Source organism: Grus americana, chromosome 1 (genome assembly GCF_028858705.1).
Source record: "Grus americana isolate bGruAme1 chromosome 1, bGruAme1.mat, whole genome shotgun sequence".
Lineage (NCBI taxonomy): Eukaryota > Metazoa > Chordata > Aves > Gruiformes > Gruidae > Grus > Grus americana.
Genome location: NC_072852.1, coordinates 208,076,939 through 208,104,838, shown reverse-complemented (window position 1 = coordinate 208,104,838; position 27,900 = coordinate 208,076,939). Strand labels below are relative to the sequence as shown.

The following is a 27,900-nucleotide window of genomic DNA, read 5'->3' as shown; positions in this document are numbered from 1 at the left end:
TAAGACTTCTCTCTTTTATTCAAAAAATAAATATATCCTTTCTGAATCAAAGCACTTCATATGACATTAAGTACAAAGAAGAAGTGTACTTCTTTGGAAGTTCTGAAATAGACGCACAAGAGCTCATGGGAGCAATGTTATCCATAACAGTGATAAAAGCTGAAAGCTGATTTTTTTTACAAATTTATAGCAGAACACAATTTCCTTTTACAATATAGAGCTTCAAACAGATTTAAGAAAAACACCATTTTAAAAGTCTGAAAGGCACATGAACTGGACCATAAAACGTACTGGCACATTCACCAATACATTTTATGTTACATTCCTAAAGAGAAACTGCGGGACCCTAACCAAGAGAAAGACTGAAAATACCAGCGAGTTCCTTTGTAAAGTACTGAAAGAGTGGCAGAGAGTTCCTTTTGGCTCTTGAGAAAATCATTAATACCCCAAAGCTAGAAAGTCTGAAAAGCCGCATCATTCAGTTGTATTTGGACGAGTCGCTACATAAACAAACACAACAATCAGCAGTACTACAACAGCCAGCGTGGGAAGCACGACAGTGGTGATTTGTTGCCGGGCCTCTTGCATTGCCTGTTTTCTCTCCTTTTTATCTTTGGAGGTCTCTTTTTTGGGTTTTCCTCTTAGCTGCCTCATCCTCCTCTTAGGATCTTCTGTTCACCAAAACAGAGGAGCAAAGGGAGTTAAGCAGCAGAAAATAGTCCAAGGTCTGTTGAAACAAGGGGCTGAAAAATTCCTTCTCCTTCGAGTGGTTGGCTGTGCGAGAAACTGCAAAAGAAGGAAAAAAAACAATTCTTTTGAGCAATATCTACACATATTCCAGTTATTAAAACCATTTGCAGCTCCACTTGGTAAATCTTTTATCCAGGTGGCACCAATATCTGTGCAGCTTCTTTCAAGGAAACGGAATTGCAGCGTGCTCACTCAGCTCATCAGTAACACTTTTGCCATAAAAACTACAGCATTTCATCATGGGGTGTGTATTTGTCCAAGAGCACTGAGCTTGCACGCTGTTAAGCCAGAAACAAAGCCCAGCACCATACTTTTTATCCTCTGGGGCAAACAAGGTAACACAGCTAAAGACTTAATGGAAATAACACAAATTAGTCTTGTACCAACACAGAGTACCAGCTGCCCCTTGTAACAGCAGCAGGTCTGTGGCTCCTCTTGAACCTACAGAATGAGGAAGGGCAAGCACATGCCCTGCGGTAAGGAAAAGCATTCAGTGTTTATCACCCACACCAGGTATTTATTGGAACACAGGGTATTCTAAAAGGAAGAAATGTGGGGCAAGAGTGGCTTCACTTCTGGTTCTGCTGCCATAGAACAAAGTCTAATTCATAACAGCACTGTCACCCTTACTACAGCTGTCGTTTCTATAAGAAAAATATCCCAAATGATAACCAGCCTGCTTCCAAATCGCTGGCGTAGACAAGCAGTCATTACTAAGGTAGTTGGCTCTGAAGCATCTACTAGACCAATTGTTAAAAGCAGAAGTATCTATAAAGTGAGATTAACAAAAACACTGCAAGATATGAAAGCCGCTCTGAAATAAGGAGAATTAGTAGGTGCTTACTATTTCCATACCCCAAGTTTTTTTGCCCCTAAGCTGCCCACAGGCGTGTAATTCACTGACCGTGCCGGGGGAGGGAGGATGCCAACTGTTTGGCTATTTCCCTCTTTGCCACGTCCCCCATTCCTGCAGCAGCACAACAGCTGTATCTCAACACAAACTTGGAAGGTAGCAATTAGTGGTGTCACATACTGAGTTGAAATGAAAGTAAACTACGGACTGTTTTTCCATCAATCTCTTACATACTCAGAATAAAATATATCAAGAAATTAGTGGGTTAATGTAACTGGCTCTTTTCTTTCCCTCTTCTTTATATCAAAAGATAAAGATGATTTTAGCATGCTGCTGGAGGTGAGGAGCATGTGTCAACACCAAAGCTGCAAAGCTTGCTCGGTTCACCACAGACATGATTTCCTCTTGATGTGTCATCTCTGGTCAATGTTACAAGTTGTCTTATGACTACTTTTTTTTTTTTTTTTTTAAAAAAGAGGTTTTCACTGAAAGTGGAATGCTTTCTGTTGGTGTTAGCACTCATCTCAATTTGTCAGCCTGACCACAGACGCAAAACCAAACTTAAACTCTCATATCCAAAACAAGAATCCTCACCTATAAGTTACATGCAACTACAAAGGAGTTTTCATCCTTTCTTGTAACAGCAGCAACCCATCTGCTGTGAATCCCATCCAGCCAATTAGGTTGGTGAAATACTGCATCAAGTAGGCTAAAATGTTGAGTAACTCTACTAACTCAAACTTACAGAAGTGACCAGACTATCAGAGCAAACATGGTACTGGGAAACCAAGAGCAAATCAATGGGTCAGTATTTCTGTCTTTACATGGTCCTTCCTGCATACAATCTAAAAAAACCCAAAACAAAACCAACAAAAAAAGTGCCATCAAGCGTGACAGGATCTCTGTGTTCAGCAGGACTCACCAATCCTGCATCCCACGCACATACACCTTTCAAGCAGTTGTTTCTTCCGATCATAAACTTTGCCAATTCAACTGGGACTCTGAGGCAAACACTTCATTTCAGTTTTGATAAAACATAAAAGGGAAGTTTTAGTGACCGTTTCCTCTTTTGAAAATCATCCCAATAAAGTTCAAGTCTTAGAAAGAACTAATCCCTTCCTCAAGCTGCAGTGTTAGAATCGAAATAGGTAACAGATTTAGAGAGATGAGAAGTGGTCAGTGAACTTCATAATGGGGAGGTAAATAGGAATTGGATGGAGCAACTACACACAACACCCTGTTCCAGTCTGTTAATCAAATGGGACTACTTAATTTCTGAACTTTCATAACTGTTTCTTCTCAGCAAATCCTCAGCTCTCTTACCAATTCAGGGCAGAGTCTTTGGCACTTCACCTTCTGCGAGCTATGGGTTTCTGGTTTGGTTTTATTGTTTATCACTTCTCTAACTCTGGAATGTCTTTTGGGGCAAAAAAAATTCTCTGGTTTACCCCATTTCCATTTCATTCTCCTCCTGCTCTGGTCATGAGCTTTATTACTAAACTCTAGAAAATCTACTATGCAAAATACAGTTTTACATTTGCCCTTTGGGGTAACTAGACAACCTGAGCACTTCAGGCTTTAGTATTTTCAGATTGTTTTCTGTCTCCACTGTTAACGTACATCAGTGGGTTTTGTATCCGGATTACTCACAAGACCCAAGAAGTGATGGACAGTAAAAGCCCTTGGGACTTTCTGTGTACCATAGTAACAAACAGGAGTTGCCATGAAACCAATCTCTCTAACAATAAATGTATGCCTTGCTCTACGCAGCATCACTTGCTACCCAGACATTAAAAACATCAGCATGGTTTTTTTTAAGTCTCTTTTGAATGAATATTTCATTCTGAAGCAAAATTATACCAAGTTAATTACATACACTAGCTAACATCTGACGGCTTAGAACAGAAAGCCTTCCCGCAAATGTCAGCGCCACTTGAATTGCAAGCTGATGCTCTGCAGTTTGGGAATCTGGCATCAATCTCCAAATACATTTCCAGTGGATTGGGTTACTTGGCTTTGCTACTGGCAGAGATGGACTTCCACAGAAACTGGCCCACAGTTTTCAGAGAGATGAGCCTTAGGGTCCATCTTAACCATAAAATGGAAGCAGTGAATCTCTGCAAGTTGCTGCCAGGCCCCGCTGCCGCTCGGAGCCCAGACGCAACTGCCAGGATCAGACAGTTGCTGCAAGAGACAACCCACCCCCACAGGAAAGGTCCGGGATGTTGTACATGCTGCTATGTTCATTTTGGTACAAAACAGCACTTAAAACCAGTGCTGAGCTGCATAAGATGAAATTCTACGGCCCATGTTGTGCAAGCAGAGTAAGACAGCCACAGCTATCCCTTCCCACTGCCAAGCCTCTTACCCACAGACTTCACTGGAAGACAGGCAACGCCAGACAATTACAGAAAGGAAGAAACAGATACAGGAAGTACGGCCAGGCAGGGCCAGGATGACAACGTCAGGGTCTTGTTCCCGGTGGCATGCGTGGCCCATGAGAACAAATTATGTCATGTTACTGAGCTACGTCCTCCTTCAGCCAGGAATCACCCTGCTTGCACACTGGGAAGGCAAAACTCAACCAAAGAGAGGAAAAAAATAACATAGCATTGGGATGGGTGTGATTAACAGTCTAGTTAGCACTGCCCATTTCAAATGTCTCAGACCAAGTAGCTATCAGAAGGGCAATAAGAAAGTGATGTCCCACAGGAACTTACATCTTGGGGGAACTGGAACCTTAGTGATCAGCTAACCTCATGGTGCAGAAGAACTGGAAACTCACCTTTTCTCCTCAAATGGAAGCTGAGAGTCTCCTTTCCATTCCTAGTCTCCCCCGAACAGGAGAGGGCGCACTGCCACAGACTGTGCGCATCCTCCTAAGGCTGCTTCCCATTGCTAGTAACTGCTCAGCCTGGCCCAAGTATCTGCCAAGGCTGGAAACAAGAACCAAACTACTTCAACTACTGCTTTTACTGGAAAGTCAGCGACTCCCTCAACTGGGACATTTACAGGAATAGCACAGAAGGGATTAACAGACTAGCAAAAGTGGAATATCTGTAGTCCACAACAGTGTGACAGGAGCCTGGCACTAGCCAGAGACAGTAACTTTACCTTCCTTTTATGAACTTTCCAATTTAAAATTTGGTAATAAAATAGCATGGGGTGGTGAGATTATTTTTAAGTTCACTATAGCAAAGTTTCCCCCAAAAGCAGGAATCTGCTGGCTAGAAAGAAACCATCTTGATTGCCAAGTCAAAAAAAAGGGTGTTGGCTTGGTAGAGTTGTTTGAAACATTTTCACAGAGACTACCTCTTCTCTCTGACACTGAAAAGCTAAGGTTTCAAGCAGAACAAAACATTTAAAAGTTCAAGCTACTGAAGACAAACCTAAAGATATCACTCTTCAACATAATAAAAATGCACAAATTTAGTACCCTGGCTTGATGTCTAGAGCAATTACATTCCTCCTTGCCCATCATCCAAATTGCTTTTTATATATAAAAGTGCTCTTCATTCTACCTTCTGGGTTAGTTACTCTGAACTGTTTTGCAGAGCCAACCGCAAAACCTAAGAGCATAAATCAGTGGACTTGCTGAAGTCACTCATACCAATACTGAAGCATTTACCAGCATCTTAAAGCAAGTCAGCTACGGCTGAGCAGGGGTAATTTTGTACCAGAAAGCTGTAGTGAAACTTAGGGGTACTTCAAAATACATCAACAATTTTCAACCAGAATTTATAGCAACCAGCTGTGTCCTTTTTTTTTTTTTTTTTGGTAAAATTAACACTGACCATTAGTAATCATCAATTAAAAACTCCTAACACCACACACAGCTATTCCTGCGTACCAGGAACAGCAGCCCTGACTCTGGCTACAAGTATCCAATTGCCAAGTATCGCAATTCTGCATCTCCTTCTGCATGCAGCACATGCACGAAAGATTTTGTTTATCTGCATTTAGTGTAATCGCACGTCTAGACATCTAAAGAACTTATTATCACCGATCCTACGGCATGAAGGTATTAGCCATGTTAAGATGACTAATTTTTCTCCAAATCCAAAATTACAAGTGTTTGCAGGCCAATTCGGCTTAACCTGGTCTAACCTACTACCCATACCATAACATTTCTGGAACAGCAAGACATCTTGAAATTCAAACAATCTGACAAGAATTAATTGTTATCGTTTTCATTTTCCCCTAAGGCCATGGATGTTACATGTTTAAAAAAAAAAAAATCAGACAACAAACCAGCAGACAATCAGGACACACTGCATTCAAATTGCCTGCCAGCAGTGCGGAAAAAGGCCACAAGACACCTAAGCAGACAATATTCTTCAGATTATTTTAGCATTAAAAAGCCCCAAACCCAGCAGTTCCCAATCACCAGGACACACCAGCATCAGAGTCAAGAACTAAACCCAACCAACTTATCAGCTTGTTACTTACTTCTGCTACCAGGCTGATTACTTTAGGGTACTGCAGCCAGAGCTGCTGGAAGAAGAGTCGAGTCTGAGAGATGGAAAGAGGAGAAGGTGAGGACCCAATGGGCAAGAGGACGCCCGGTTAGCAGGGAACCAGTGCTCAGCACTGAGCAGTGGTTAAAACAGGCACAGCTGCCGGCCTTGTGATAAAGACCACCCACCCTTCCCACCAGCGAGAGGGTTGTTCCTTGCAGCGCTGCTGCAGGCCCAGGCCACGCACAGAGAGGGGTCCCAGCAGAACGGACGCAGCGGCTCTGGGCAGCCAGGAGCGGCTGTGCAGGGTCTCCTACACATGAGGCTTTGATCATCCCTTACCTCACGCAACTTCGACTTCACTACGGCTGAGGCGGTGGCCACCACAGGGAGATGGCAGCTCCTGACAGCAGAAGGAAACTTGATGTGCTGCCCTAGTCAGCACAGGGAGCCTGGGACCAACGCATTGGCTGAAGTAATGTCATTCTTGCTTCTACCCTTAATTAGAGTCTAAGCAACAGAGAACACGTTATTTCCTACCTTTGAAACCATGCAAATGTTTTAGGGTTTTTTTTAATAAATGATTGAACTGCATGTAATACTGTTACACAAACCCTGGGTACTATTAAATAAAGGACAAGACTTGTTTTAGACTACCCCATGGAACACAGATTTTTTTTTTTTATCATTACTCCATAACTGATTTTACCTCGAGGTAAACCACCACATTTTGGACAGAATTTTATTTCCTGCAGCTCAAATTTCTGGCCATTACCAGAATAGCATCAGCAAGGTCCCCATTTTCTAAGGTGATACAGTCAGCTTAGAAACACAGCTAAATGCGAATTTTAAAAAGTATTTCAGTAGCAGCATGGGATAGATTTACAAAGAGGAAAACCTGTGCACAGAGCTCCAGTCAAGGTATCCAGAGACCTCAGTTCTGCATGCAGCCTTTCCATCCACACAGGTCCAACTTCATCACTTGTTTTTTTTCCTCGTGTTTCAGTTTTGGTAGATGTGAGAGAGAAAAATAACCATCGTCACATCTTTTATGAACAATGCCTTCATCCCTTCAGATGGCTGCTACCTGGGTAGGATTTACACGAGCACTTAGACCAGTTCACACCCAACTCCAATATCAAGACAGAAGTTGAATCTGCTCCTGCCTTTGTGTCAGATGCATTAGGCACCTAATGCCTTGCAAACCTGGCTCTGAGGAGGGAAGGGGATTTTTTTTTTTTTTTTAAAGAAAAAAAGCTTGACTGTAACAGTTTTTATGCAACTGCAATAGTGATTGTCCAGCACTATTTCCATCACATTCAAGCACAATTATTACACTCCATTTTAAACACCACATGTAAAATAATAGCATTAAAGGAGTAGCTGCTGCCCAAGCATTCACACACACACACACTTATCCTTGGGCGTGTTTCCTCCTTCTTCAGGCTCAACCCTAGGTTTCCCACCGCAGTCTCTCAGGCATTGGATTTTATAAAATAATTAATTTAATTGAAAGATGCAGCAGCAGGATCAGCCCAGGCTGGGTGCCTCCAAAGACAGACCTGAACGAAGAAATCCCAGGGCAATTACACCCTTGGGTCCCATGCACCCTCCCCTCACGCGCCCTTCACGCACTGTCCACAGGTCCTTTAGTCCAATGGTGATTTTTGGTCTGCGGTCTCCTAACATCTAATTGGATTCTTCTTCTGTGTCCAGGCAGGCAGGCTCTTATCTTGTCGCCTTGCAGTTTTCACAGTTTTCCACAAAGGTTGGAGCCTCCTTATCTTCTGGTTTACATTCCTTGTGCGCTTGCCGTTACTGGTGGAACATGGAGAACTGAAGAGTCCCAGATTTGGAAAAACACTACCAAGGCATTAGTGTGGTATCAAAATACTTTCCCATACTAAAAGTCTAAACACAGCGATGTACTAGCTATTAGGAAAACTAATAGAATTACTGAAATACCTCTACCGTGGCCTAAGGGTTCAGCAAATCTAGCCACTCTTGCTTAGTAAAGCTAAGCAAACAGCACAAATCACACTCTATTATATTCCTAAGTAATTTATTCTAACTAAAACCTACTTATTTACGTTAAACTACTAATATCCCTCAACAGATAGTTAAAAATCTTCATTATTTGACAGGCTCTAAAGGAGCAAAATGTTCTGTGTAATCACTTGTGTGGGTGACAAAGATGGATAGAGCAGAGATTTGCCAATTTGACTGAGAGAGCTGAACCCTAAAGAGCACGCCTGTCTTGAGGATTAACAAAACACTTTAATCCCAGCCATATCCTCCCTCCCTCCCTCAAACCTCCCCAGCCAACCCACTTTCAGCAACACAAAAGCAGCTCCATGATGAAGCAAATATTCCTATTGCAAGACAGCTCCTTTTGGTACTGAAACACAGCTCCGTGCAACCACTAACAAGAGGAAATGATTATTGCCTGCTTAAAAAAGAAACTCTTCATTTGTACAAGCTGTCCCCCTAACGCAACAAGAGCAACCTAAGCGAGCAAGGACTCTGCAGGAACAGCCACACAAATAACTTCGGCTTCTGCACTGCCAAATGCTCTGGGTCACCCAGCTCATTACTTTTAACCAGAAGTTGCACAGCAGAATTGATGCATAGCTGAAGATGATGCTTGCAATGCTAAATTTGAGATCTTCATGTTTTGGTGACACTACCTATCATGATTTCAGAGTGTGCTAAAAATGAAGAAAAGCATTAAGAGAAAATTTTTGGCTCTGTGAAAAATGGATTTTCATGTTACAGCATGAAGCCAATTCTTAATATCATAAAAATTTACCTCAGTCTATTTGACTGTAGCAAGGAATTATGATTAGCAAATCAATACAACCCTGTCTTCAAGGGTAAAAGCTTTTAATTATATGCATAACAATATGGGACTATTAAGATCCTGTTTGAAGTCAGTTTAACATTATTTTTTAGTGAGGGGTGGTGGGGTTTTTTTTCCAAATTACAGACCTAAATCTGTATTGACCCATCATTACTGCAACATCACATTTACTGTAAATGTAGCTTTGAGAGTCTCCAAACTACTCACAGCATTTGGAAAATGAAAGCCAGCATTGAATGCTGCCAGAAAGTCAGAGAGAGCAAGGCCACCAAAGCAAAAAGCTATTTCAATACGATTTTCACAATTCTGAGGACTTGGAAATAGTGAGTAATCTGTATTAGAAACAAAAAGCCATGGATCTCTGCATCTGGGAAGGCATTGTTAAACAGAGCCGAGGTGACGGTATTTTTGGCGTATACGGCGTTGCAGTGCAATCCTATCTGCCCTGAATGCAGCAAAGAAACAGAACAGAATTCAATTTTAAAAAAAAAAAAAAAAAAAAAAAAAAGACAAGTCCTTTTGCTCCATGGACAGGTGGATAAATAACCTGTATTTTACTTTGTAGATAAAGAACCAGCGTCAAGACAACTTTTTGCAACAGGCAATCCAATGAAGAAATACGACTGATGTTTACTGAAAACACAAGAAAAACTAACACGTAATTTCTGTCACTGCATGGATTCAATTCCTAGGGGAGGCTGTAACAGAAGAGTTTGCCATTCGCCATCTATACTGTTACAGATGATCTTGCACATAAATGCAGTAAACCACAACACCTAGCAGATGACTTGATATTATGTGTTAGCTCAGCTGTTTTCTTAAAAAGTAATTTTCTCAGCTGTTCCTGACAAGACTCCTTTGAATAGAAAACATTTATCTTTCCAGTGTATTTACGCAAAATCAGTCAGTTTCTAAATAGCTATGCTAAATAAATAAATAAAAATAAACAAGTCACTGGTGTGGGAGCTCCTCAAAATTCACGTGCCGCTCCCCCAGACCAACCCCAAGCATTTGGCATCTGCAAGAAGGTGCAGCAATAGGAATGAGGTGTGAAAATAACATTTCTGTTTTCCAGTGCAGCTGCGTCGGGGTCACAAGCCCACCGAGACCCAGACTGTCGCTGCTAACTCACACCACAAGCTGAACTGTCACCAGAGGGTAGCAGCGCTCATCCTCCAAGCTCATGATGACCTAGATGGGAAACACTTTTCCTGTGATACAGCGTGCGGTCTGGTTGTTACTTCTCCCGTTCAAACTACCGGGTTGCCAACACAGTCACTCCGTGAGACAGCATCACTGTAAGCGTGTTTGAAACAGATCCCCGAGCCACATGCCAGGCAGAATGCCAGCAAGTCTGAAGCCTGATGTTACAGTTTCGTAATGCAAACAGGAGAGTTGAGGACTGTCACTGCTTTTCATTATAATTCTACTGTCATTAAAACTTTGGCACTGAAAACTCAGTCCAGGCTAAAACTTGGCAGGCAAAAAAAATCCATGCCCACAGCAAGAACGGATTGTTAAATCTAAATCCACAGAAAACACAAAGGCAAGGGATGAGCCTGGGGCAGCAGGGGTGTGCGTGTACATGGTGTGCGTGCACCAGAGAGAGGAATGATGGAAAGTGACCGAGAGAAGAGAAAAGCTGAAAGAACAGCTCCCAAGAAACCAGGGCAGTATCTAGAAACAACATTTGCACTTCCTGACCAGAAGACAATCTGCATATGCTGGACTCAAAGCATTTGTGAAACAGTTTGTTTCTTCACAAGACACAAAGGGAAATCTCCCTCTTCCAGCTCAAGGTACAGAACCACCTGCAATAGGAGAAAGTAAGATAGATGTACCCAGGCTCCTGAAACCTGCCTGAGGCAGTCCTGCAGGTAAAAATGGACAGCACTTGACCAACAGTGGCACTTAATGTTTTATTTTACAAAGTAACTTGGAGGTTTTCGCAGATTTAAAGCAAGCTGGATGCAATGCCAGAGCATGCTGAACGAGGGGTTCAGATCTCAAATTCACCCCCTTCAGGCCTTGTCTGAAGTTCTGGTTTTTCAAGCTTTTCTTGGCACAGATGGTTTTCCAGTAGGAGGCTGAGGAAAGACTGCTGGCACCGTGCCTGTCTCCCTGCTTGTACACGTGCCAGGGGAGGACTGCATGACACTGCAGAGTAACTAAATCACACAGAAATCAACCCAAACACAATCACTGAAGTGGGTGCCTGTGTTACTCCCTTACTTGTTTTCCAAGCGGGGCAGGTGTTTTAGAGCTTGTGCAGTGCTGCGGTTTGGCAGGTTTCATTCCTACCTCTGTCACCTTCTACATGCTCTTGTTTGATCTGGGTAATCAAGTTGTCAATGAATGAAATAAAAACCTCCACCTTACATTGGAACAGCACCACAGGTTTAGGCTAGATCTCTTCCTCTGGCAGCCAGAAATCTGCGCCTTTCACAAATTCCTTTCAAATTACAGAAACGTTCTCAACATCAACGTGACAACAATGCAATCAGGACACCTTTTTGGCGGAGGGAAGGGGAGACAAGAACTGAGACTTGCGACACAGGATGGGTGGGGAGAGTTTTTTCTTCCTATCACTGATCTCATTAAAATCTCATTCTGTTTACTTCCCAGCTTAAACCTGAAATCTTATTACATTTCACTAAACAATCCCACATTATAATAAAGCAGCAGGCTTTCCTGCCATGATTGATAGGCTCTGTTTGCAATTATTTAAGGAGAAGGCACATAATTACATACAGCTGGATTAGCCTGATCAAATCCCTGTTAGTGTCTGTCAATATACACATAATAAGACAGTGTGACATTAATGTAAACTAATTTAAATGCAGAAAGTTTAATTAAGACTTAATAAAATTACAGGGACAGAAAGAAAAAAAGTTTTGCACAGTCTAACCAAAGGGAGTTTCCCAGCAAAGCCACCCTCTAAACACAAGCCTGGTTTTGCCTAATCTGTTCTGCACCACTGGTTCTTGCACCACCTATTTATGTACTTCTACTTACAGTCCTACAGCCAGGACTTTCCACCAGCTCAAGAACTCAGAAGCAAAAGCAAATGCTATGGAGCCGTGTAATGAAGTCCACTACAAGCAAGCCCAGGCAGTCAGAGAGGGATGTCTCAGAAGTTCCTCTACAACGTTCAGCAAAGAGCTATTGATCCATACCACAGTTCAACCACCATGAAGTACAAGTGACCTTCTTTTAAAGCACTTATCAGGACCAAAACACCACATCTCCCTACGTATTCATATTTTCCCTTCTCAATTAGTCCTGTACAGCCTTCCTTTCCACTCGGGTTGTTTTTAAAGTAATCCGCTATATTCACGGTGCTCTCAGAGAGTCACCAACGATACACAATTGTGGATTAATAATGCTGTAAGCTCAGATACCACCTTAATTCCCTGCTGAACAGACTCAAACTTTTCCCAGGGCAGTCATGCTCGTGCACTGCCCAAGTCATCTTTTTCATGCAACTCAAGCATATGAATGCAACTGAGCTCCTAACCACTGGTAAAATATATTAAGTGGTTGGTACGGCATACAGGCTACTTTAGCTTGCGTAAGCCCACACGTGCAGCGCCAGGGAGGTCTGGGCCTAGATGCCAGGAGTCCTGTTGTCCGCACGTGTTCCCTTTTCCCCTCCACTCTGCAATAATGACTCTACCTGTTCTGCCTGTGCATGTTATCACTGTTTGTAACCTAGATGCCTTCCCTGATTGTATGCCAGGCATTTTCCAAGAGAGTAACTGAGACGAGAAGGGTGCAGGAGCAACAGCGTGCCACCACACACCTCCTCTCCATCAGCAAGCGTGCTCGTGTTTCGCTCCATTAAAAAGTAGGATCTCTGATCTCATGCAGGGCAATTCACTGCTCCCCAAAGCACCGATTTTCCCATGCTACAATTTCCTAGTATGTTCCCTGCCAAATTAAATCAATTTGAGTATCTCATTAAAGAAAAAAACATTGCAGATTTTGATTCGTTTTTAATAGTCTCTCTGCCAGTTAAGCCTGCTGCTCTGATCTGGTTTATTCGACGATTTGTTAGCTGCTCTGCTCAGCCACCTCTCTGCGGAGGCCCTACAGTGTTTCAGGAATTTTAGAAAATGCTGAACGACATACAGGATCCTTACCGAAGCCTTATCCAAAAAGGCAGCAAAAATTCTGAATAAGCCCATTTCCCAAACAAGAACATTTCCTGCAGAATTAGTTTTTGTCAGCTGGGGGAAAGGGAAAAGGGAAACAAGGGAAAACTTGAGACACATAAGTGATAGAAAGGATTAGAGTGCAATCTCCTGGAAAATATATTAAAATTCAATATTGTATTAAAACTGTCCAAAAAAATTAAGCCCTCCTCTGTTCAATCACATCTCTCCAAAGCTCTCGGCCAATCTCTCCATGCTAGGGACAAATCGCTGTTAGATAACCTTTTCTGAACAAGTCTATCACTTATCCTAGTTTATGTCCCATTTCCTTTGGCAGCACAGCTATTTAAGTCTCCCTTCTAAGCCAGAGCCTCAGGTAATTTTTCTTTTCTGTTGCACTGCAATTCTTCAAAACATCATAAAGGCAAATTTAATAAGCACCTCAATTTGTATTGCTTTCTATTTATAATACTGCAAGCACCTGCTGCTGCTGAGATCTAAGCAGGTATCTTTCTTACTTTGTGTAGATTAATTCAGATTAATCTTAATAGTTTCATATTTTAGAGCAATTTCAAGGAACATTGCTCCAAGCTGTTCGTTGTGGTTTTTTTCCTTTTTTTTTTTTTTTTTTGTCTTTAGGCAGTTTTTTGGTTGGTTTTGTGGTGCGGTTGGTTCTCCCTCCTTCCCATTTTTATTAAGATGCTGCTGACCAGCTCTTAAAAATATGACTCATTTTGCTCCACTGTTCATATCAGCCAAATTCGACAGTATGTCTTCTGGCCTATTCAGTAGATCCCTCTCGTCAATGCAACAGCAGGCACTTAACAATCAAATCCCTTCAAGTTGTACCCTGAACTTGAACGATGGAAGTCAAGTCAGCGTTGGGGCCCATGGACAGTTTGGGAACTGTGGGTGTGCAGGGAATGGCTGTTTAAAGGCCCCTGCCCATGATCCAGTAGATGTAGGGTTTGGATCATGCATTATTCGACCTTCTCTCAAACCGGGGATATATTAGTTTTTAATCTTATCTAAGAGCCTGTGAACACCAAGTGACAGCTAAGGCTGCACAGTACAGAAGTTAAGTCCTACGTCTGACCTTTCAGAGGGGCTGAGGAATCATGTCCTTAGGCGTCTCTTCAGAGTCTGTCTTCCACAGCTCATGGACAGAATATTAATGGCTGCACCCTGGGCTTTGGACATCCTGGTATCTGCAATATCAACACCAACCGCTCTTGCTGTTACTTCATTTAACAAGACCACAGATAGGAAGTTTAATACAGTGGGGGGAAAGAAAAAAAAAATAAATTGTGATGCAGCACAAGTAGGTGAGTGAGATAATAAAGCCCAGAGAGAAAGAGCAGGAGAGCCCTCTTAGTGTGCAGGAGAGGAAGGGAAACAAAAGGAAAGAAACCAGTGCGTGGAAGAAAAGCTGCATGGAAGTGAAATAAAGACTAAAAGAAGCAGATGGAAGAGTCAATCCATCGGAGAAGATTGACATCAATTATCATTCTCATCTCTGCACTGTGTTTATTTACTCTTAGTGGCTGACAAGCGAGGTTTGTACTTCTCATCCATCTCCTACCTATGTACTTAGGTGTGATACAGCACATCCCTCCACAGCCTGCCAGGAGATCTCACAGAAGACTTCACAGGACATTCTGGGGACAATTTCATCTCAAGAGTGACTCTTGATGCCTCAAACTTCTACTCCAGAGGGATGCTGTGCTATTTGCCTCTCAGCAACATTTAATATGGGCCTTAAAGGGGTGGGATTTTAAGGGCTCCCATAAAAAAGACACATCTTTCTCAATAAAAAAAAAGTCTTGCTGTTGTTTTTACTCAGCCCAATCTTGCCAAGATTCCTGTTAACTTCATGAGAAAAGCCCGCCTGTAAATGTATAAAACCAAGTTTTATAAACTGTTTTTAACTAATTTGTTGAAAAACTAAGCAAATGAAAAGGCTCAGAGACACAGGAAAACATCACTGTAAGGTACTCAGTATTACACCCTCGTCTTACTTATCTATCAACAACAAAAGCTCAATACAGCCATTATTTTGGGAATCCACAGATTTTTAACTTCCTTTTAACATGAGAGAGATGATACAGATTTCCTAAGAAAACAGATGAGGCACAGGGACCTTGCGTGTCATTTCAAAAGAGGAGATGCCATATATCTTTTCAGCCTCTGGCTGCAGCTTCCAAATTACTGTCCCAAAACATCTGTAACCTTCATGTGTTCTCATCCTCTTCCACAATTACTTCTTATCATGTGGGGAGGTTTTGAACTTGTGCAACAGCTATATTGAGTAAATCAGCTATAAACAGACATGCTATAGATAGTCCAAGCCGATAGCTAATCGTGATTTTTAGTCTTTCAAGCGAACAGGACAACTTAAAATGGCAAACATTGCTCTATATACCCATCCATAAATTAGGAGTGACAATAGCAGATTATTACTCATTCTCTCAGAGCGTTTGTTTGGCCCTGAGAGAACTGGCTTTACTCCAAGAGCTGGCAAACATTGGTTAATATACATGTAAATGTTTTATTTCTCTCAGAGTAGGCAATTTCACAAAATGAAATACTGAATTAAAGACGACCCCGGTTTTTCTGCTGATGCCTGTCCCAGATGCAGTGCAGCTGAAAGCCTTTGGAAGCTTTTTCACACCGAGTCAACAGGCAAAAAGCCACCTTTTCTTTTAAGAGTGAGACAATTTCACTGTGGAAACATGAAAGCTTTTATATAAATATTAATCATCAAAGTTGTCCTGGAGTTAAGTGGATGGAAACTGGCTTATATAAGGTTGCAGTACTGGCTTGGTAATAGCGAGATGTTACTGAAATAGTTTCACAAATATTGCTCCAAGCAGGCTGTTCCTCAATACAAGAGCTGCAGCACCAGAACTAGATTCAGCGACCCCAATGTTTAATCTGAGAGTACTATAAAATAGCACTTCACTCTTAAGAATGAAGAAGGGGCAGTTCATCCTTTGAATTTCTAGTGCAAGAGTAAAAGGAAAATGTAATCTTACTCAAAGACTGCCACTAATTTGAAATGGGAGGAAGAGGGGAGACTGAGAAAAGGGACGGAAGTTCAACACAGAGAGGCAAATAAACCAAATAACAGACAACCAGGCAGTGGTTTAGCAGAGCCTCTTACTGACCAGTCCAGCACCTGAATATTCTAAATAAAGCCAAGTGTAATGCACCCATACTCCTGAGCATGGGCTCTCCAAAACCCAAGAGAATCAACAAGCACATTCTGTGCATTTCAGATGCATCTGTGGGTCCTGAGGGAAGTGGCGGATGAAGTTGATGAGCCACTATCTGTATTTGAGAAGCCATGGCAGTCCAGTGAAGTTCCCACTGACTGGAAAAGGGGAAACATAACCCCATTTTTAAGAAGGGAAAAAAGGAAGACCCAGGGAACTACAGGCCAGTCAGTCTCACCTCTGTGCCCAGTGTGGTGGATTGACCCAGGCTGGAGGCCAGGTGCCCCCCAAAGCTGCTCTGTCACTGCCCTCCTCAGCTGGGCAGGGGAAAGAAAATATAACGAAAGGCTTGTGGGTTGAGATAACGACAGGGAGATCACTCACCAGTCACCATCATGGGTAAAACAGACTTGACTTGGGGAAAATTAATCCAATTTATTACCAAGAAAACAGAATAGAGCAATAAGAAATAAAAACAAATCTTAAAGCACCTCCTCCCACCCAAAACACCTGGCAAGATCATGGAGCAGATCCTCCGAGAAACTATGCACGTGAAAAATAAGGAGGTGATTGGTGGCAGCCAACATGGCTTCGCAAAGGGCAAATCGTGCTTGACAAATTTGGTGGCCTTCTACGATGGGGTTACAGCGTTGGAGGACAAGGGAGGAGCAACTGATGTCATCTGCCTGGACTTGTACAAAGCATTTGACACTGTCCCACATGCCATCCTTGTCTCTAAATTGGAGAGACATGGATTTGACGGATGGATGACTCAGTGGACAAGGAATTGGCTGGAACTCAGAGAGTTGTGGTCAATGGCTCAATGTTCAAGTGGAGAACAGTGACAAGTGCCGTTCCTCAAGGGTCGGTATTGGAACCAGCACTGTTTAACACAGACAGTGGGATCGAGTGCACCCTCAGCAAGTTTGCCGATGACACCAAGCTGTGTGGTGCAGTTGACACACCGCAGGGAAGGGATGCCATCCAGAGGGACCTTGACAGGCTGGAGAGGTGGGCCCATGCAAGGTCCTGCACAAGGGTCAGGGCAATCCCAAGCACAACTACAGGCTGGGCGAGGAATGGATTGAGAGCAGTCCTGAGGAGAAGGACTTGGGGGTGTTGATTAAGGAGAAGCTCAACGTGAGCCATCAGTGTGCACTTGCAGCCCAGAAAGCCAGCCGTGTCCTGGGCTGCATCAAAAGAAGTGTGACCAGCAGGTCGAGGGAGGTGATTCTGCCCCTCTACTCTGCTCTCATGAGACCCCACCTGGAGTACTCCATCCAGCTCTGGGGTCCCCAACATAAGAAGGACATGGAGCTGTTGGAGTGAGTCCAGAGGAGGGCCCACAAAGATGATCAGAGGGCCCAAGCACCTCTCCTATGAGGACAGGCTGAGAGAGTTGGGGTTGTTAGGGAGAGTTCGGGCTGAGAAGGCTCCAGGGGGACCTTACAGCAGCCTTCCAGTACCTAAAGGGGCCTACAAGAAAGCTGGTGAGGGACTTTTTACAACGGCATGTAGTGATAGGACAAGGTGTAATGGCCTTAAGCTGAAGGAGGGTAGATTTAGATTAAGTTTTAGGAAGAAATTCTTCCCTGTGAGGGTGGTGAGGCACTGGAACAGGTTGCCCAGAGAAGATGTGGATGCCCCCTCCCTGGAAGTGTTGAAGGCCAGGTTGGATGGGGCTTTGGGCAACCTGGTCTAGTGGAGGGTGTCCCTGCCCATGGCAGGGGGGTTGGAACTAGATGATCTTTAAGGTCCCTTCCAACTCAAACCATTCTATGATTTGGAGGCAAGGACAGTACACGCCACCTCCAGCAGGACTCCGAGAACCATCTTTTTCCTACAAAGGGCTAGAGATGTCAGAACATATCTAGATCTACTTACTCCTCCTATGATACAGGCCATCAACCATTGCTTACCCAGCTGTCCAACAGAGAAGTGGGATTTTTTTTTTTTTTTTTCAAATTAACTGAGCCTTGAAACTAGAACTACAACCACAAAGGAGATTTTTGAGAAGAGGAACAGAGAACTATAGCCTTTTATCTACTGTACTGTTACCATATGCATAATCTCAGTTCCGCTGAGGGCACGCTAAAGTTTCAAACAACTGGGGATGCTAGCAACAGGTCAAAGTTGTTCATAAACCTCTAGACAAAAATGACACAATATTAATATATTTCAGAATAGCAAGTTCAGAATGACATACAAAATAAGGTAGAAAGCACTGGCTAAGATCACAAGATCCCAAGAACAAGAAGCGTTAGGCACTTAAACCAACCATCAGGACACCTGCAGTCAAAATTCACCTTCTTCAAGTGAAAAGAAAGATGGAAGATGAACAAACACTGATGGGAAGCAACAACTACCAAGAGACAACACCTTCAAAAGATACAGGACTTGTACATGTGGCAAGAGCTGATGAGAAGTTCAGTTCCCATCTGGCAACTTGCCTCAGTTGCTACTACAGTGCTCCACAGATTTCAGCCAAGTCTCTCCATGCACATGAGCATCTATGGATATGGAACAGACAGCAGATCAGTATTTTATGGAGATAAATACATAAAAGACTGCTGGCATTAGAATTGCTCTTCCTCACATTCTCCGTTTTAAGAGGAAAACAATTTAGATTTTACATTAACTAAAGCTGCTTTTGAAATTTTTTTCATATTTACTTCCCAGAATTATATGGATTTTTTTTTAACCTGCAGAAAATTACAGAAATGATTACCGCTAGAGCAAGCACACTATCTAGTACTTGACAATACTTTGCTTTGAACCTTGAACCTAATGCTGCACTTTTCAGCACTGCTTTCACACGAAGCATGCTCTCCCTCCTCTTGTATGCTACTGCTTATATGACACTTTTAGATCTCACAAGGAAATCTGCTGAATGGAAGGGCAACACAACAGAACAAGACAGTGCCAGGTTCAGCACTGAAGAGGATTTTAAAATTTATTACAGGGTATCACTTCAACTCTCAATGTTATACGTGGCTGAAATGAATATGCCTGGCAGAACTGCAAGAGAAGGTGCCTCTATAAAAGGCGACAGCACTATTACCAGATAAGCTACCAGTTAGACATCACTGATTACCACACTGGACAGAGATTTTAACTCATCTAGAGAGCAGACAGCTAATCGGATTTCTTAATGGGCTTCTCTCAGTTTCACTGGAGCTGATGCATACTGCATATAGGATATGGAAAGAGACTTTCCCCCAAATAGCACACACTACTCTACTACAGCATTCTGTTATCATCTTGGCTTATGCTTATATAAAGTACCAGATGGAAAGCCAGAAGTTACATGAACAGTCACAAAGAGGTTAATCATTAAATTCAAGCTATGCCAGGGCAGTAGCAATGTTGACCTCTTGAATAAATTGAGCTTGGATAAAGGTAGCATTGATTTTCCTAAAGAGGTTTCATTACTTAACTCTAGATTTGTGATTTCTTTTGAGAGTATGAAGTTCAGAGTTAATCCAAATTTACTATTTCTTTTCTACCCAAACAGAAACCAAGCCATTTAAAATGCAGAGAATACGATAGACCTCCCTCCCTTTCATTGTTCTCTCCCCTCCGAGAGAAACTGAACTTCACAGGACTTCAAACCTCAGGGAAAACAAACAAAAAAAACCCCAACAAAACAAAAAACCTTAAAAAAAAAAGCTCATCTTTATTCTACAAGCTTTTCTTCCAGCACTGAAAATCCAATGCATATTTTCTCCCAACTACTTTTATCTCTTTATTGTTCTTAACACTTTCCTAGAAAGGAGGTTTTTAGCACACAAATGAAAAACTTTAATTTGATGAAGGGACAGGGACTATTTGGAGCCTAGTCAGTGAAAAGACATGAGGTAAACATTTGGATATGTTACATGACCCCAAATCTTTCTGCCATATGTTCTGCTTTCCGACTCTGATCTTCCTGGTTTAATTTTTAACAAGTTATTTACATCAGAATCAAAGAGCTGCCTATTACAAGCTATACCATTAAACAGAGAGTTGCTTCTTTACCTCCTTCAAGTATGAAAAAGAATCATCCATAACCAGCGAAGTGATCCGAGTTTCCAATTTCCCACAGGTACTCTAAAATATTTACTGAACCATAGCAATCAGGCCCGTGACAAATGGGGTGTCTTACGGACTCGGGGCTTTCCTAACTTTCTGAAATCACTGTTTTGACTCACTCGCATCTCTGGGAATGTGGAATGAACTTAGATAAGGTCTAAGAAAAAGCAAGGAAGATCAGAGAGACTAAGTTAATCAGAAAAAAATAGGGAAAAAAACCAACAAAAAACTACCTATCTTTTATGAGAAAAAGGATATAATTTCTTACTCTCCTATTTTGAAAGCCTTGCCTCTTTCACAGTTAAGCAAAGTTTCCCCAAAGAAGCCATCACTGATTGCATTCATTAGGAATTTTTATGTAGACAAGTGTTGGTATGTGAAATGGAAAGCCAAAAAAGGATATTAAATCACAGGATATATACATCCCAGGACCTTATATGTATCTCTTCAGAGAGCAGGATCAAAAAAAAAAAAAAAAAAAAAGGACATGAAAAAGAAATAAATGTAAACAAGAACATGGAACCTGAAAGGCTTTTTGCTTAAGGTCCCTAATGTCTTAAGAATTCATTAAAAGATTATGTTAGAGCACCTGAATTTCAGAGAATTACTTCAGAGATGGCTCCTGTTGCAGCAGTTTCTGCTGGAATATTTTACTCTGGCTGTCAGCCAAATCTTTGCTATGCTGATGCCAAATAAATGATACCCAATTTCAACGACAGATGCTGTTGTGTTGACACATAATTGATACGTTTATATTCAGGGCTCCCTGGAATTCTGTAACAGCAACACTTTATTCACAAGAAATACAACTGACAGCAGAATTCAAAGGGACTTGCACATAGCTAATGCCGCTACACTGCTGGTATTGTGAGTCTGGAGGGAAGAGATCACTACCTATCCAGGGTGGTCAGGAACAGTGGAGATCACAAATTTTCCAGGGCAATGGAAAGTAAGATGGCCCAGCAGTAAAAGTTAACTGGCTCAGCCAGAAACCAGCTTGCTCAGCGATACAGGAAACCTGAAAGTTCTCAACACAAGTCACATATCCCTTTCCTGCAGAGCTTGTAACTGCGTAGGAGATGGAAATCATAGGAACACCACAGCACTGAAGTAACAGATATGTCCATATCTCCTTCTCTCTTTGACTTCCTTGACTTCCTAGGCAGGAAACAGATCAGCAACCTTTAGAAATACATTTTGCAAACATATGTTCCAAAGAAAACATATACCCCCTCCTTGCATGTTCACTCTCCTGTGGATAACTTGAAATAAACTTTCATAAATAGTATTTATTTTGGAAAGCAACTATATTCCCTCCCCAAGTTCAACAAACCTTCAGCATCTACTGTATTTCCTATAGAAAGAAAAAAAAGCAGATAACATTACAATATATGCCTACAACCTAAATTTTATTTTTAGTAACACAGCATCGTGTTATTTTCACACAATGAATAAAAACATTCACAGAACTAAAATATTCACAGAAAAATTCATACTCACTCATTTCACAAAACAGAAAAAACACCAGCAACAACTAACATTTGCCACAGATGACAGTGGCAAATAAATGCCATATAGCAAAGGTTTTGGTCATTTATCCAAAGAGTGTATGTTGTTCATCAAATATACAATGTGGAATATCCTGCCATGATGCCTCTTTTTAATTAAAATAAAGTTAAGCTTAAAAATACTTTTGAATTGCATTATATGGGGATTATCAAATACATTTGAAGCTTACAGATGAAGAGGCATCACCACCTGGAAGTCTTTTCAACCCCTGGAAACGTATTTTGTTGACTGTTTCTTAAACTGTATTTTAGAATACCGATCACAGCCCAGAATGCTTCTACAGCGTAATATGCTGCTTCTGCTGGTGGGGCCTATCTGGCTCTCAAATACTGTCTGTGCTTCTCTGCTAGTACCACAGGAAAGATCTCTTCCTCCAGTCACCCCTTTCCTTACATTATACGAAAAAGAACTGAAAATACTGATGTTAATTCTTCAGACTGCACATTGCAGCTCTTTCCTTTAATTCTTCCTTTCCTGTGCTTCTAAGGGTTGCTAAGGCCAAAATTGTCAGAAGACCTCTCTTCACACTGAATTTCTCCTTCAGGAGTGCCCAGCACAGAGTATAAAGTTATACAGGGGGAAAATACGCATTTATCATCAAAGCTCACACCTCTCAAAACCCTAAAATTGTGATTTAGTTCAGCAACATGGGATATGTAAAATATCCAGGATTATATCCTTGCAAAAGCACGAAGTGGTTGAAAAGGTCAAGGAAGTGCGTTAAGTAGAACAGCTTTGGGGGCCAGTGGGTTCTTTTCACTGTTGTGAGAGGCACTGGAAAACCAATCTTTGCCAAGAAAACACGTCCAGATATTAAGAATTTAAGCATCAAGTGCACAGGTATCTTCTTCCAAAAACCCCCCAAACCAAACTAACAACAACAACAAAAAACCCACCCAAAAAACCCAACACACTCCCTCAAATAAAAAACCCCCAGAAGTTTCTCAAAGTCACAAAGGACAGCTGAGATTAACCTCCCACTGGCAGTTGGGTATCTCAGGAGCACACACAGAGAACAAGGAAGGGAACATGAAAAAACAGCTAAGCCAGCTGTCAACAGCTTTGATTTCCCAGAACCAGTCATGAGGCATGACAGGGTGGTACACCACAGGCAGACCCAATCCTCCTCCCTCCTGTTCAGAGAATATCAGATGCAAACCAGCTCCAGTTCAAAAGCTGCAGTGATTTGTTAGACTGGTGCTGTGTCTAAGCTAAAAAGGCCAGTCTCTCAGCACTGCATTTTAAATTGAGCACAGCACTGAAATAACAAAGCTAGAAGGCTTACAGAGAAGATCCAACTCCTCTCTAATTATTTGAGTGTGGGCAGGGAAGTGTAGGTCAGTCTGACAGCCATTGTATAGCTACACCCTGTGTTAGGAGGGGCATAATTAGTCCAGGAGGAAATCAATGTTAAGACATACAGACCAACTTGAATATTTCTGCTTGTTACTGAATTTGCTCCAAAGATTTCTTCCTACAGGTTTCTTTGGGTGTTCTGACCTCCCTCTTAAGCGCACACTAAATTTAATAACATTCTTTTTAAAAAAAATCATCATGTTCAATAGTAATAACCCATTCTGTTACTAACAAAGGCAAGGATTTGAAAAGTCAAATGGATTCTCACTCCTACTATTGGCGTCTGCATTTTGTTCTGTTTGGACACAGAACAGAAAGGTCTCACTTTCTCCCACTCAGGAAGACAGTGCTATAGCTGGAAGTCATGGAAAAAAACAATAAAATTATTGTATACAAATATTTCCGTTTCTCTTCCCCAATTTATAATGTCATTTAAAAAAAGCACAAGTGTGTTTGTTGGAGAATACTGTACAATGAGCTAATGTGCTAAATAAATTGGCAAGAGAAAGAAGTCAGTCAGCTTCAACTTTTAGAAATATAAAAGACTTAAAAATAGTTCAGGCAATGAGATTTCAGAGCAAATCTTACTTTTACAGACACTGTTTCCTATCCTGTTAAATATTTCTCTTACCTCTGTGGGAAGGACTTAAACAATGGAGGGAAACTAGCTAAGGCTTGCTCTGCAGACTGAAATAATCACAATTCAGCAGCAAGGACTAGCATCAAGACTTCTGAATAACAGTATCAAACCCAAATATTTAGGTAAGAAGTTGACTTGCACCCCTTTTCTCCATGCAAAGGCCCTTAACCACAAGTAACTCCAAGTCTCCAAGCCTTCAAACATACTTCATAGATTATAATAGTGTAACTGCAAGCCACAGCATCAATTCAGTAGAATTTTTCTGATGGTATGCAGCCTCACCACCTAAACCCCTCAAAGCCATTTAAGACAGATGTTTATGCTTTAGTTTTTGTCCTAAACTATGCTACAGTTTAACTGTATGCTCTCCCATCCATAGTAGGCTGCACTGTGATGGTGGGTTGATGATGATACACATTACAGTAAGTGTATTGGTTTCTGAGCAGACCTAAGTTTGCAAAACCAAACAACTACAGGTGAATTCCCTGAGTCTTTTTGTGGCATGGCTGCAGGCTCAGAGCCATTATTTTATGCTGGCACCAGTAAGATCTAATAAAAGGCTCTGGGATCTTGAATCTTATTTGTATCACAACAGCCATGTACCTAAGGTATGTTTGAGGGTGCACTTTTATAACTAAAAGCTGCATCCTGCAGCTTCACTCAAACATTCCTTATTTTTTTTATCCTTCTAGTTGGGCGTCAAAGACAAGCACAAGATCTTTCATGATGCAATGATGCTATATAAAGTGTAAGGTGCTATTGACATCTAACTACCAGTAAGCAGACACGCTAGGAACACACATTCTGGAGTGAGGTTTAGTAATGGATTTATACAGCACACCTCCTCTCCAGACCTGATACTAAGCACTGTACCATGGTCAGAGAACTCCTTTCCAACTATACAAATGAAGCCAAGGTGTCAAACAAAAACAGAGGTTGGGTGAAAAAGCAGTGAGACCAATTTATAAACAGAAAGCAGCCTGAGGAGATAGATATACACCCTGAGGTTTGGTACATCCAAATCATGACTATCCATACCTCTAGCATGATACAAAGCCCAAAATCAACATGGCCTGAACACAAGGGTTTTATATTTAGCAATTAATAAGGCTCAAGGAGCCTTATTAAAGACCCGTATCAAGGAGCCTAGCTGAAGGTGGATAGTACTTCAAGCATTGAAGCTCCCTCAGCCACCTGCTCTGATTTGATTTTTTTCCAAGTTTACCATCACGCAGCCACAACTCTTTAACCGTAGTATATCTTTACTCTTAATAAGTTTTTTTAGAGATGCCTATGGCCCCCCCCCAAAAAAAAAGTCACAGCTACATAAGTGCTTGTAAACAGAAGTACCAAGGCAATACACAATCCAAATCAAAATGGATTTGCTTTGTTACTGCTAGAGTTGAAGAGGTGCCCATAAGTAAATATAAGGCTACATCATTCTGCACTCCCACCACCCCACCAGCTCATTTCAGTCTGGAGAAGTCATTTGTGCCTGCAGCAAGGCAGGCCACATTTCTACCCTTCATGTGACAAAGACACAAACACATTGGTTTAGGCAGAAGCAGCTTTTGCACTGACGCTGCTCTTTATTTTCCACTCTTTTTGTGAAATACAGAGACAATTTCTGAGCAAAGCCTTTGGGGAAAGAGCTTTACTCAAAATCACTAGTCCTCCGTCTAGCACAATAAGAGCAGAGAATGCAAATTAGTTTCAATAAAAGCAGCTGGCAATCAATAACAAAGGGCTGGTCTCCAAGAGTAAAACTGGTTCCTCTAAGGACAAGAGTTTAAAGGGCAAAAATATAAGATGATGAATAAAGGAAGAACAAATGTAAACAACATGGGGGGGAGGGCGGTGTACAGAAGGAGAAAAATCTAACGATGCAAGTTAAAAAAAATCAGACAAACTGACAAAGAACAGCTGGGGGTAAAAAGGAAATTAAAATACAGATAACTAGAGTGCAAAGAAAAGGATCATTAGAAAAAAGTCTAATGGAAAACATGCGCGATTCAAACAAGATAAAATAAAAATCATGAAAGGGAGCAGATAAGAGGCTAGCTAGCACTAAGGCTTAAGGCACTAGTCACGAGTTCATGTTCTAGCCTGGTTTGCAGGCATTGGTAAGTCCGATAACGAGTTTCATAATTCCTGCTACCGCACATCTGGCCATTTCACAAAAACTTGTACATTCCTCTCCTCTGACCTTCTGCCATAATGCAGAAAGTCATTACCCACCTGAGTGGGCCAGAACCCACCCACTCTGTATGCAGTCAGACTTCCTGAGATGAAGGGACCTAGAAAAGAAGTCCACAGGCACCTGCAAAGGGCTGAGAAAAAAAACAGTATTATTGTTACCACCTGTTTAAAGAAAAAAAAAAGAATCCCTCAAGATTGACACTTTCACTGAGTCTCATTATTGTGTCTGATTTTTATAAGTCAATTAGAGAGAGAATACATTGTGGCCACAGAAGCAGCCTTCCTTGCAGCTGTTATAGATAGGACTTGATATGAAGGTGAAAATACAAGTATTTTGGCACTGTTAGCAACCTTTGCTCGAGAGAAACCTAAAAATCCAAGTGTCTCGTATACCGCAAGTTGGTGTCACAAATCATCCTCCATCTTGCATCTACAAACACAGCTCTGGTTTCTGGTTTTATCAACATACTCCACCCAACATTTGGATAACATGGAACTCAGGTCGCTATCTTGTACATGCCTTTAGTATTGCACATTAGCAAATTGGAACACAAGCAGTTACTTTGCTCAGAAGCTTTTCAGCTCCAGATAATCTCACTGCAAACTACACAATGTAACTCCTTTGATCCCAAGAATGTAGCCCCCATCTTTAATAAAGTAGCTGCTTAAATAGCATACATTAATTATACAGAGTGGAAAGTGGTGTTTTCTACACTCACATGAAACTGCAGGGGAAAGCCCTATCACTACACACTATTTATTTAGATTAGTTTTGATCAGCATACTGATGGCCTAGACAGAGAATTCTCTGCCAAGTTGCTAGTATACTTAAAAATATGCTTATACTTTCAGAACTTTAATACAGAATAATTCGATTGGGGCATGCCCTATGCTTCTAGAAATTCTACTAGACTTCTAATGACAAAAGTGGTCAGAAACTTCTAGTCACATTGACATCTGAAGAACTCGCATTTTAAAGAGAGAAAGAAGTGACTAACTTCTTTACAACTAGAAAGGGCGTACAAGAAATCAAACACAGCAGTATTGAGAAGACAAAAAAAAAAATCCTGAAACTAAACTAGTGGTAGGGCAAAAGACAACAAAGAGAATATTATCACACATTCTCATCCCCTCAAGATACACGTGTGCCTAAAAGGCTCACAAATATCTAATCACTGGCTGTTTGCCACATTCAACATACAAAGCCTGCTTCCTCTATTGCCTACAGCAATTATTTTAGGGTTTGTCTTAGCAAGTAAAAATCTCTCTCTCAAAAAAAAAAAAAAAAAGCAGGAGGGGAGGAAGCCTGCACTGTTGCAGAGTTTTACTTCAACAACCTCATGGTCCACCACTACTGCTAAGACAATTACAGCATTTTAACAACACATTTCCCTAAGGTAGCAAGCAGTTAAGACCTTTATATACTGAAAGAGATGCCCTTCCTGCATGGCCTATTAGCCACAAACAGGATTAAGAGCTAAGCAAATCCTCACACAGCCCACATCTGTCAACATAACTCTTTCCCATAATGGGCAGAAAGGAAGGTAACTTCTCAGCTTCACAGAGCACTTACTGGAAAGCTGATACTGCAATAATTAAAAAAAACCCAAAAAAACCCCTCAAAAAACCGAAAAGGGAGCAACACAGAACAGCACAATCATGGAGACCCCTCAGGATCTCTTACCTTGTGAAAAAAATGCCACCTGTTACAGAACTTGCAGTCTTACAGAGCAGCCCTGCTGTTGCTCTGGTGGCCCTGTACAGCAATCAACCTTA

At 41.6% G+C, this 27,900-nt stretch overlaps 1 protein-coding gene across 3 annotated transcripts in view; it reads right to left on the bottom strand.

The window, feature by feature from the left end:
- The window catches only part of SMCO4 (single-pass membrane protein with coiled-coil domains 4), a 31,127-nt gene continuing 3,227 nt past the window's right edge, over positions 1–27,900 (bottom strand). For all 3 annotated transcript variants that reach the window (XM_054812711.1, XM_054812712.1, XM_054812713.1), the window contains exon 2: positions 1–786. In XM_054812711.1, coding sequence (XP_054668686.1) covers positions 475–654 — 180 coding nt within the window. In that variant the 5' untranslated portion in view covers positions 655–786 and the 3' untranslated portion in view covers positions 1–474. The remainder of the gene's footprint in view (positions 787–27,900) is intronic.